At 38.7% G+C, this 12,098-nt stretch overlaps 1 protein-coding gene across 20 annotated transcripts in view; it reads left to right on the forward strand.

The window, feature by feature from the left end:
• LOC106874170 (ensconsin) overlaps nt 1–12,098 on the forward strand; it is a 310,838-nt gene that overhangs the window by 147,533 nt on the left and 151,207 nt on the right. For all 20 annotated transcript variants that reach the window (XM_052975461.1, XM_014921803.2, XM_052975460.1 and 17 more), the window contains one exon: nt 11,541–11,782. In XM_052975461.1, coding sequence (XP_052831421.1) covers nt 11,541–11,782 — 242 coding nt within the window. The remainder of the gene's footprint in view (nt 1–11,540; nt 11,783–12,098) is intronic.

Raw genomic sequence — 12,098 nt, forward strand, 5'->3', positions numbered from 1 at the left:
TATATATATATATATATATATATCCCCAACTGCCTTACCTGTCTATCTCTCTCCTCGCCCCCTCTATATATATATGATAGAGGGGGCGAAGAGAGAGATAGACAGGTAAGGCAGTTGGATAAATATACACACACACACTCCACATAGAAATGGTAATCATGCCTTACAATGATAATTCCTACACCACCCACCACCACATCCTTACTTTAGTCAGCTGTGGTAAACACAGCATTAGTCATGATTTCTCTTCTTTGCTAAAGCTGCAACCACAACTGTATGGTTAAGTAGCTAGCTTGGCAGCTACATAGCTTGTGTTTTGTCCCACTGTCCAGCGCATAGGCAAAGTGTCTTCCACTATACTTCCAGGCTGGCACACCCTTTGGGAGTGAATCTAGTAGAAGGATATGATATAGAAACCTGTTTTATGTATGCATGTGTATATAGGTGCAGACATAGCTGTGTGGTAAGAAGCTTGCTTCCCAACTACATGGTTCCAGGATCAGTCCCATTGCATAGCACATTGGGCAAGTGTCTTCTACTATAGCCTAGTAAGTGGATTTGGTAGATGGAAACTAAAAGAGTCCCATTGTATGTATATGTATGTGTGTGTGTGTGTGTGTGTATATATATATATATATATATATATATATATATATCTGTAAATAATATGACAATTATTCGGTAGTCATGATAAAACTCAAGGTAAGTGAGTAAAAATGTCCATACTATTCGCGGAAGCACACCTGTCCATTCATACACATGCATGCCCACACACCCACGTACATGCGCCTATATGTATATACTCATCTATCCTCACTTGAAACACACACATGCTCACCCACACATTCGCCAAAAAAAAAATATATATACCCGCATTCATGCTCACACATGCGCACACAACACACATACACATGTGCGCAAAAAAGGTTCATATACACGTCTATATATGCACATGCACAAGAAAAAACAGGGCTAAAGACAAAATACAGAAAAAAGTGTTAAAAAAGCCCTACAGGCGTGTTTTACCCTTATGGCTTTTCTACACTTTTTTACACTTTTCTGTATTTTGTCTTTAGCCATTTTTTTCTTGTGCTTGTGCGTATATAGACATGTGTATGTGCGCGAGCGTGTTGCCTGCGCGCACACGTGTGAGCGTGAATGCAGGTATATATATATATATTTTCTTTGGCGAATGTGTGGGTGAGCATGTGTGTGTTTCAAGTAGGCACATGTACATGGGTTTGCGGGCGCATGTACATGGGTGTGTGGGCGCACATGTGTATGAATGGACTGATGCGCTTACGCGAATACTATGGACATTTTTACTCCCTTACCTTTACTCCCTCCCCTCACTTAGCGGTCATTCTAATAGCTCTTTTGTCTTAATAATGGTCAATCACAGTAATTTCCCTTTGTTTAACGGTCATTTTCATAGCATTTTTCGATGGCCCAATAACCGAAGAGATGCCGGCGTGGGTTTCCGCCCCGACATCCAAAACTCAGAGTTTTATCATGGCTACCGAATAATTATCATATATTATTTACATATAAATTCCTCTATTTACATAATATCAAGATCTCTTTCTTTCTTTTGTTGTCTTACCTTTTCTATCAATATATATATATATATATATATATATATATATATATATATATATATATATATATATATATATGGTTGATTTGTTTGACTAAGATTTCAAGGCAGTACCCCAGCATGTCAGCTGGCATGAAATAAGTAAAAGATAAACTATGTGTATGTATACATGTACATATATGTCTCTTGTGTACATATGCTTGTTTTGGTTATGAGAAGTCTTTTAGTTGAGCAAATTGACTTCAGTGATTATTTTTTAGTCTGGTACTTATTCTGTCTGTCTTTTTTGCGAAACTGCTAAGTTACAGTGACATAAGGTGGGCTACGACAAACTGGAGTTCCGGAGCATAGAATCTTATCTGCCAACTCCGGCAGCTCTTTGCAGAAGACAGAGGTCAATCATCTCGTGACTCCTCTTGCCATTGAACCCCACTCGCCTTCTGTCAAGTGTGTGCAGTTGAGAACTGTGCATCCTCTCCGGCACCTTAAACTTTTCACAGCACAATCTGTGCCTTTTATCCTTCATTCTCTTTCATCCTCTCTACAAGTCCTGCACGTAGGCAGCATAAGTAAGATGGTCGTTGTTGGATGGACCCGTGGACGAACATCTACCTTGGTCCTGCTTGTGCATCCAGGCAACCCTTTTCAGGGATAGCGCTGCCTGCCCCACATGGGGAAGGGCCGAGAAAATGTGGCTCAGAAAAAGCTCGTCCTCACTTGCTCAACTGGGTAACCACTTCCAGTGAGTCATCCCCAAACATGCGGTCGAAACCAAGCATCAAAATTGAAAAAGAAAAAGAAACCCTCGAACCTCATCCTTGTTTGTTGGAATGTTCGCACTCTCCTTGATGATGTTTCATATGATGAGCCAGACACTTGACGACTCCCGCGATGCACTGCTATTGTAGCCACCGAACTCAAGCGCTACAGCGTCGACATTGCTGCACTCAGTGAGACTTGTTTCTCCAATGAGGATTACCTCACTGAAGAAGCTGGTGGATACACCTTTTTCTGGAAAGGACATCCCTCTGGGATGCCCCATTTGCATGGGGTTGGTTTCACAATCAAGAACAGCCTTTTTGCAGAAAATTCCTGGTGTACACTGCTGTATCAGCGAGCACCTGATGATAATCAAAATCCCACTTTTGAACAAACATTTTCTGACAATTCTCAGCATTTATGAACCAACTCTCGACTGATGAAGAGATAAAAGACACCTATGATTCTCTGCATACTGCATTTTGGAACATCTCCCAATCGGACAAGATCGTACTCATGGGTGACTTCAAATCCTGTGTTGGATGTGACAGTGCCGCCTGGCAAGGGATCCTCAGTCCTCATGGCGCAAGGAAAATGAACGCTAATGGACAGAGACTACTAACCTTCTGCTCTGAGTATGACCTGTGCTTCTCTAACACACTCTTTCAACAGTGGTACATTTACAAGATGTCATGGATGCACCCAAGTTCCAAAAAGTGGGATCTCCTAGACTACATGATTGTCTGTCGCCAAGACATGGGCAATGTCCTCCATACTTACGCCATGCATGGAGTAGATTGCTGGATGGACCGCAACCTTATCCGCTCCAATCTTAGAATCAACATTCAACCCCCTAGCCGAAAGTCGACAGCGTCAAAACAACTGAACACCACAAAACTGTATGATCCTGAGAATCGTGGCCTCTTTCAAGATCAGCTTGCCATCAAATTGGATACTGTCCCACTCCCAAATCCTACCTCGGTAAACCAAGAGGAGCTAGATGATATATGGGACAAACATATCTGCCTGATCTCTTCGATTGCAACTGAACAACCAGGACACATTAGACATCGCAATCCTGACTGATTTGATGAATCTGCTGATGAGATCCCCTCTCTTCTCAGAAGTAAAAACCGGGCTCATGATGCCTATCTCTTGAGCAGGTCCAACGCACACCTCCAGAATTGGAAAGATCTTCGCTCAGAATGCCAGAGCAGACTTAGTGGAAGAACAAAGCTGCAGAAATTCAATGTTTTGCGGATGAAAATAAGATCCACAATTTCTACACTACAACCAAATCCATGTACGGTCCATCCTCCAATCATATCAATCCGATACGATCTTCAGACAGCAACACTCTCTACAAGGAAAAGACCCAGATCCATGACAGATGGGCAAAACACTTCAACTCCTTGTTGAACAAGATAAATCCTACAGACACCACACTGATTGATGAGCTCCCTCATTTCCCTCCTCTCCCTGAGCTGGATATGGAACCCTCCTTCGTGGAAATCCGTACAGCTCTCTCCTACTTAAAAAATAGGAAATCACCTGGACGAGACTGTGTGTCGGGGGAGATCTATAAGTATAGTGGTCCTGCTCTTGTCCAGTGTCTTCATCAGATTATTCTCTACTGTTGGAAATGTGTCTTGATCCCTCAAAGCTGGAAACACACAGACATAATCACCATCTTCAAGAAGAAGGGAGATCGCTCAGACTGCAACAACAGCAGAGGTATTTCACTCCTGGATGTTGCAGGAAAAGTCTTGGCACACGTCCTACTCTCTTGACTTCTTGGCCACTTCATTGAAGGAATCCTCCCGGAGTCTCAATGTGGTTTTAGAGCTAACCGTAGCAGTATCGACATGGTCTTCATCTCCCACCTCCTGTTAGAGAAGTGCCGAGAACAACAGCGTGATGCCTCGTTTACCTTTATTGACCTAACTAAGGCTTTTGATATTATTAGTCGCCCACTACTATGGAATGTCCTGCAGTGGTATGGATGCCCTCCTAAGCTTCTTGCCATGCTACGCCAGTTCCATGCAAGCATGTGTGACATTGGGTGGTGATCAGTCTGACTACTTCAACGTTCAAGTTGGTGTTAAACAAAGCTGTGTCCTGGCCTCTGTCCTTTTTAATGTGTTCCTTGTGGCTGTGACCTTACTATCTCGCTACAACCTCAACCCCGAAGATGGCATCCCAATTCAATATTACCATGATAGCTGTCTCTTCAACTTGAGGAAACTAAAATCACTGACAAAGACTGAGTCCACCACTCTCTTTGAATTACAGTATGCCGATGACTGCAAAGCTCTCGCCCACGAACCAGCCAGCCTTCAGCAGAACCTAGACGTTGTGTGCAATGCCTATCATCAGGCTAGATTTTAGGTCAACACCAAGAAAACAGAGTTAGCAGAGGGTAACCGACCACATGGAGGTCTAAATAAGCGATGTAAAGATCTTCTCAAGAAATCCCTGAAGCTCTGCAACATCCCCCCTGGTGAACTTGAAACACTGGCCACAGATCATACCACCTGGAGGGGTATGGTCAAAACTGGTATGCAGCATTTTGAGGATGAGTGGACTAGACTTCATGAAGAAAAGTGGAGACAGCTCAAGGAACGTCAGCAAAATCCTAGACAAGCTCATCTTCGTTGGAGTCCTCTTCGCTGCTCTCAGTGTAATCAGACATGTGCCTCCAGAATGGGCCTTTTCAGCTATGAGAGGGCCTGCCAATGCCATCAAGACAACCCTTAAGGATCAAAGATGACGTTGTCATCTGTCAAAATGGACTGCTTTAAGCAAGTAAGCTTAAGCATATATTGTTATCACCTATTCTTTCCTACCTTCATTTTGACTCATATGATTGACTATCCCTCAGTTCTTGTTCTTCATTATATTCACCGTGTTACCCCTTCCCATTTTTAAGCACCCAGTCTGTAGTTGGCTTTAAGAAAGGCATCCAGCCATAGAAGCCATGCAAGATATTGGGTTGTAATGTAGTCTTTGGACCTGTGAAATCTTATCAAGCTTTCCAATCCATGTCACTATGGAAGTTAGTAAAAGATGATACACATTTGATAAAAATGATTATTGTGTGTATGTGTATATGCATATATGTGTGTATGCTTGTATGCATGATTATACCTGTGTACTTTACAATTTATTTAGCAGTGACAGTGCTTATGTTCCACATGAGCCAAAAGATTGACATTTCAACTTGTCATGTGAAGTCAAAGTATAAAGCACCTACCTTGAAAAATTAGAATCAGTATTAGAAAAGGTATTTGAGCATGAAATAATGCCTCACCATGTCTCATCTAACCTATGCTGGCATGGAAAAAGCCGACATAAAAGTAAAATGATATTTGCACATCTTCATTATCACCACCATCATCATTCACATCATTTTGTTTCAGAGTTTTTTACTCTCAATCTTCTATCATGTTCTCTATGAGGACCATTATTCCTACTTGTGTTCTCAGTGCTTTTGCTGATATTCTCTCTTAGTATTTTTTATATGGCCATGTCATCTCTTCTTCATACATTATCCTTTAATGGTCAGCAGCTTTCTCAGCTCATTTGTGTTCTACCTTTCTTACAAGTTAGTGTTACACATCGAGTGGGCTTTACTCAACTCATTGATCTCCAACACCCACACCACTCTCCTTCCGCATTCAATACTTAAAGTATAACCATCTTCAGCACTAATTGTTTAGCTCCAGGTTATCTCCAATCCATTTAGTTTATGCTTAAAGGCTTTTCCATCTGTGACCAAGTCTTTTAATAAGCCTGTATTTCTAGGAATATATCCAGTGTTATCCTTCATTATTTTAAGAGGTAGGGTATGATGTAAAAGAGATTTGGTTAATATTTCTAGCAGAAGTTTGTTTGTTGACTCACCAGAAATCACCTTGATAGCAGAAGTATCAAGAGCATTTTATAAGCTGTATAAGAAGTTTATGGAACGTAGTACCACTACTAATGTTTGTACATCTAAGGCAACTGAAGTCCTACTAGAGATGTCTATCATTATGCCTTTCTGAGGAAAGGTAGTAGTGGTATTATCTACCTACTTTCTGCATACTGGATAAGACTACTTCATTGATTGCACTGACTTATTCATTAGCATTGTTTAGTGCTCAAGTTATTGATAAGCTAGGTTTGGAAATTTTATGCTGTTTGGCAGATTATACTACGAGATCAACATTTAAAAGTTCTGAACTGTATCAAGATTCCTGGTAAATATTCACTCACTGAAAAATCTTAACTTTTCTTGGAACACCTTCATACATAGTTTGCAGAGCTACCACAAATCAGGTATCTGCACTTGATTTGCAAGATTATAGCATATGGAACCCTCTTATAATGCCTTTTTACTCTATTGACGAAAGCAAATTAGCGTGGCTTGCTCTTTGCTCAGCATTTCTCCTGTAGTTATTTCATTAATAATATAGTATCTGTAGTTCCATAGCATAGCATAAATCTAAACTGCATTTTACTGAAGCTTGCCCTATCTTTTACTACCTTTACTAAAATAAAGATTATCCCTACTTTAATTTTATCTCTTTTGCTATTGCACCACTTCACAATACTGTTACTATACGAATAGGTGAGGATAGCACCTTCCTACACCATATTGCAAACTTAGAATTACATGTTCTCTCTGTGAAAAATAATTTTAGAGAAAGACTGATTATATTTTTCCATATAGAATTAATTCATGAACACAGTCTGGTGATGTCCGGTCCACTTAGTCTCTCTGTCTTTTCTACTGCTACTAGTGTTTGTTCTTCATAACTGGCTAGGCTCATACCACCTCTTTTTATCTCTCATCAACAATATTGTATCTGACCCCAACTGCCAACCACTGCATCTTGGTTTTGGGCTTTATAAAGAAGAAAGTTACACTTGAGGTTGCATGAAGATCTGAGTTTGTCTTAGGAACACCTTCCACAAACTGTAGACAAGTCTGGGCTTCTAGAAAGATTCAAGGCCTAGGTTTACCAGCATGGGATCCTCCTCTTCTAGCTTTTGCTAATTTATGACGTCCCCATGTCTTCAGGGGGTAGGGCGGGATGGGAGATCTCTTGAGCTCAAGGTCAGAAACCATCTTCACAGATAGTTTGGTTTGCCATGCAGCTTAAGTAGTATTGAGCTGTATGGAGTGGTAAGAAGTTCAGGTTTCCATTTAGTTCTTTCGAGGTGGAATTGATGGTGATATGGGCACAAAAACACTTGTAGTACACCAGTTCAATGGAAACCAAAGTGTCTAGTGCAAGTATTGCCATAAAGACAGGAAAAAAGAAGTGGAAGGCTGCAAGGTAATCCAGCAGGCTGGAGTAAGGCTGAAACTCAGCTATTCTTAGGAATGTGGTTTAGGGCAGGGCTGTACCTGGGAGCCCCATAATGACTTACCACAGGTAGGAAGCAGAGACAGAAACATGGTGTGAGTTTGACTGGATAAAGAGCAAGCAAGCAAAGCAATGGCAATGTAAATGTATAGTGTCTGGATGAAGTGGAACTAGATGATGAAGCAGAATAGCAGGATATATGAATAAAGTTCTTGAGTCAAGCAATTTACAAAACCTTCACCAGCCCATCCAATCTAATTGCATAGGGCATTTTTAAAACACCTCTATGACCCCTGTGTTTAAAAACAAAGGACCTTTGAGCACATCTTGAACAGTTGTTACAAAGCACTATCTGTAGACATGATCAGGTTTTCAACAACATTGCTGAAGCAATCAGCTATGAAATCAGTGACAGCAGAAATAAAATGCACATGCTACAACTTGGAGGATTGTCTTGGTCGAAGAGTGAGAAGGGTAGGGGTCCCAAGATCTGCTCTAATGGTTTGTTTTCCATGGCACATAACTGAACGATGATAGATGACCAGGAGATGTACATAAAAATTCCATTATATATTACCCAATCCTTATTGAGAGCAGATCAATTTTGTTTCCGAGGCCACAAGACATCTCTTTTTAGTGAGGGTAACCAACCTGTACAGGAGAGACTGAGGGAAGCATAATGAGAGGAAAGAGCAATTGCTTTGGAGTTTCTGGAAGACAGTTTCAGAAATGAGTGGAGGCATGTGCCTGTGGATGTGGGCAGACAAGGGCTTGCAGAGGATTCTCATAGTATGCCTTATGAAGCCTTATCTATTGCAAGTACAAACAATGAAAAATCATTACAATCAAAATAGAAGCTGAAAAGAAAGCATGCCTCCACTCATTTTTGCAACTGTGCTGCGGCCTGTCTACATTTTTGTGTGATGTTGTTCTCTAAGAGCCTCTTGTCGTGGTTATTTGTCTTATCTGAAATAGTAGGGTTCTATCTGTATTTTTAAGGAGGTGTATATTGGATCTAAGCTTACGTTGAAAGGTGAATGAGGACTTACGGAACCTAAGGTTTGGTATAATGCTCAGCAGGACTGCTTTGAAAGCTTCGAGTTCTTTGATCTTGGGTGGGAATCTTCTAGACCTGATGTTAAAGTGGTCTTTGTCTGAGTGTGGTGCAGCTTGGTCGAAGAAAAATGCTTTCCAACTCATGCATCTTATAATATCAATTTTTCAAAGTAGCATTCTTTTGTATAGTTCATGTGATGGTGTAGGAATATTTCTAAAGGAATATCCAATGTTGTGTAAATCCATTAATGCGGAGAGTATTATAGATAATTCGTGAATATGTAGAAGCGCCCAGCTGGTGCTGGAGTTGTGAGAAATGGACCTGGTAGTGGTCTATTATCATACACTTTGTGACTGGAGAGCGAAGAATCTTCGTTATAAGATCATAAATCAGGAAAAGAGCATACCCTATAAAATATATACACACACTTACACATATATTCTAAATTTCATTAAGTATCATGCAGAAATATAGGAAAATCCAGAATTAAAGTTAATGCATATCAACCACTGTAATTTATTAATTCAAAACTTGCTTTAGATCAAGTCTGAAATAGTTTCATAAATTGCATAAGTTTCCAAACACCAATGGCCAAATGTATACCAACCAGAAGTTTTATTGTGGATATTGAGTGATATTTAATTCATTCAAAATACACTACACGTTTTTGGATAATTTTGAATGTAAGGAGTCCCTTTTTTTCACTAACTATACAATTTTAACGTTAAAAAGTAAACAAAGTGGTTGCATCACATGTACACTAGTATACGTTACATTTCAAATTATCCAAAAGTGCTGTGCAGTGCACTATGAATAAATTAATTAATCTATGTTGTTAGTACATACATGTTATGCAAATTTAACTCAACACTTTAGCTGAGTTTTAGTTTGTAGTTACTGTAACTAGCCATAAGCAATTAATCTCTCCATAGAGAAAAGATGATTAGTTGTTTCCTGGTGATGGTCTGAGAAAATTAGAAACTGATTGTATTAATCTCACTTCTGTTAACAGAGATAAACCTTATGTTATAACTACTTTGTTTACATTTTACTGTGAGGTTAAAATTGTATGTTTATTAGTAAAAAAATGTGCACCTTACTTTTCAAATTGACCAATATATAATTAATTTGACTGACTGAATTTGCATGATCCTAACCATCAATGTGGGTCAGATTGAAGTCTTGATCCTTTGCATAGGCATGTTCTATCTTGGGGTTAACATCCAGAATTGTTTACTTTCAAATGCTCAATTAACAAATGTTTCTAGATATCATCTTCAGAAATGGAACATTTAATTCATTTTTACCTCTTCACTCCATTTCAGTTGGTTTAGTTTGTCCCTTACTCCTGCATTTATACATAATACCAGATTGAATTCAAGTTTCAAACTTTTATTTCTAAACAAAGGACTTACTTTACTAAGCCTAGATCAAACTGTAAATGTCAAAAATTGTTTCTTCTCTAATACTGTGGTAAATAGTTAAAAATATTGTCTTTTTAACAAAGAATTTCCATTTGATGAAAACACAGGAGGTCTATTTTAATGTTTTGTGTTAGAGCTTGTCCAATTCAGAAACCTTCTAATATATATTTTGCATTCAGATATGCAGTTCAACATTTGTTTGTCAATATTTGTTTTTCTGTCTTACAGTAAATTTCTATTACTAATCTTAATGTTACTTTGAAGAAAGGTGATGAGCTGGCAGAATCATTAGCATGCTGGGCAAAATGCTTTGTGGCATTTCATCCATCTTTATGTTGTGAGTTCAAATCCAACTGAGGTTGGCTTTGCCTTTCATCCCTTTCAGGGTTGATAAAATAAGTACCAGTTGGACATTGGGGTCAATGTAATCGACTTAATCTCTCCCCTGAACTTGCTGGCCTTGTGCCAAAATTTGAAAGCTAAGTTACATTGAAGGGAATTAAGAGCACTCTTACAAGCATGTAATATGCCATATACATACACATTTATATTTATACATATAATGCAAGAATAGTAAACAAATATTTAAATGTCAAGGTGACCAGAAATTAGGTTGCCAGATTTGATTTATGGACTTTAGAGTAAAGAAAACACAAAGTAGGAATCTGTAGCTACAGTTAGGTTACCGCGATTAAATTAATACAAGACTACTAGAGAGATTGACTTTGCTTACAAACCAACTGAATGAGGCAGAATAGTGATACATTAAGATAAGTGATCTCTGCAGCTAAAGGAAGATATGAATGGATAGAGATAGACTTCTCTAACTGTTACATAAGATAAATCTTCTCTGATGTCCACATTGACAAATTCATAAAGGTGGGGAACATTTGGTTCATTAGTAGAGCATCTTTACTCCTCCCTACTGTATAGTCTGAAGCTTGCTTATATCGTGAATTCAGGAATGTGTATAAATAATCCTTATTGGTTAGTTACCTTAAAAAAATATTAAAGTTTGACTGAAACTGATCACAGGAAAGAAAGTGATACTGGTTTGATACTCAGAGACTTTTGTTAAGATTGAAAGTCATTTTATGTATTCTTAAAATTTTTTTTTTTATTTTAGAATGGTTTCTAATTTCAGGAAATTTTCGTTGTTGGTAAGTCTTTGTTCCTCCAGATTCAGACCAATGACCTCGATGCATGTACAAAAGATTAATGAAGAAAAGAAACTACTCTGAAAGAAATCCTCTCTTGAAAGCAATTTCAAAACGGTTGTGAGCAAATCTTTGCATTTGCTTCTCTCTTTTCATTTGTTTGAAGCTCATTTTCAAATTTCTGTTTTGCAGGTACTGTAAGGAAGGAAAAGGAGAGAGAAAGAGAAGAACGGGTCAGAGTTGCAAGAGAGAAGTTAGCTGATGAACGGAAAAAGAAGATAGAAGAATTGAAAGAACAACAGCGGTTGGCACAAGAGCATCGTGAAAGACAGCAAGAATTAAGGCGTCGGAAAATTGATGAGCTACGTCGCAGAGAGGAAGAAAGAAGAGCTGCCGTGGAAGAACGCCGTCGCAGACAGGAAGAAGACCAGAGAGTAAGTACTGAGTTCTGTCTCTCACTTTTTTTTTTACTTCTCTCCAATTCCTTAGGTTTTTTTATTTTGTACCCTTGACCATTAACATTATATCACTGTATAATAGAATAGAGAACTTTACTTTTGGTCTGCTTTTTTACATCATTTTTGCCAGTGAATCATAAAGTTCTTAATACTGAACACTATATGTTTGGAAATAATAATTACATATCTAACAGCTGGTAAAAATAATAATTACATATCTAACAGCTGGTAAAAATAATAATTACATATCTAACAGCTGGTAAAAATAATAATTACATATCTAACAGCTGGT

This window comes from Octopus bimaculoides, chromosome 21, assembly GCF_001194135.2.
Source record: "Octopus bimaculoides isolate UCB-OBI-ISO-001 chromosome 21, ASM119413v2, whole genome shotgun sequence".
NCBI lineage: Eukaryota > Metazoa > Mollusca > Cephalopoda > Octopoda > Octopodidae > Octopus > Octopus bimaculoides.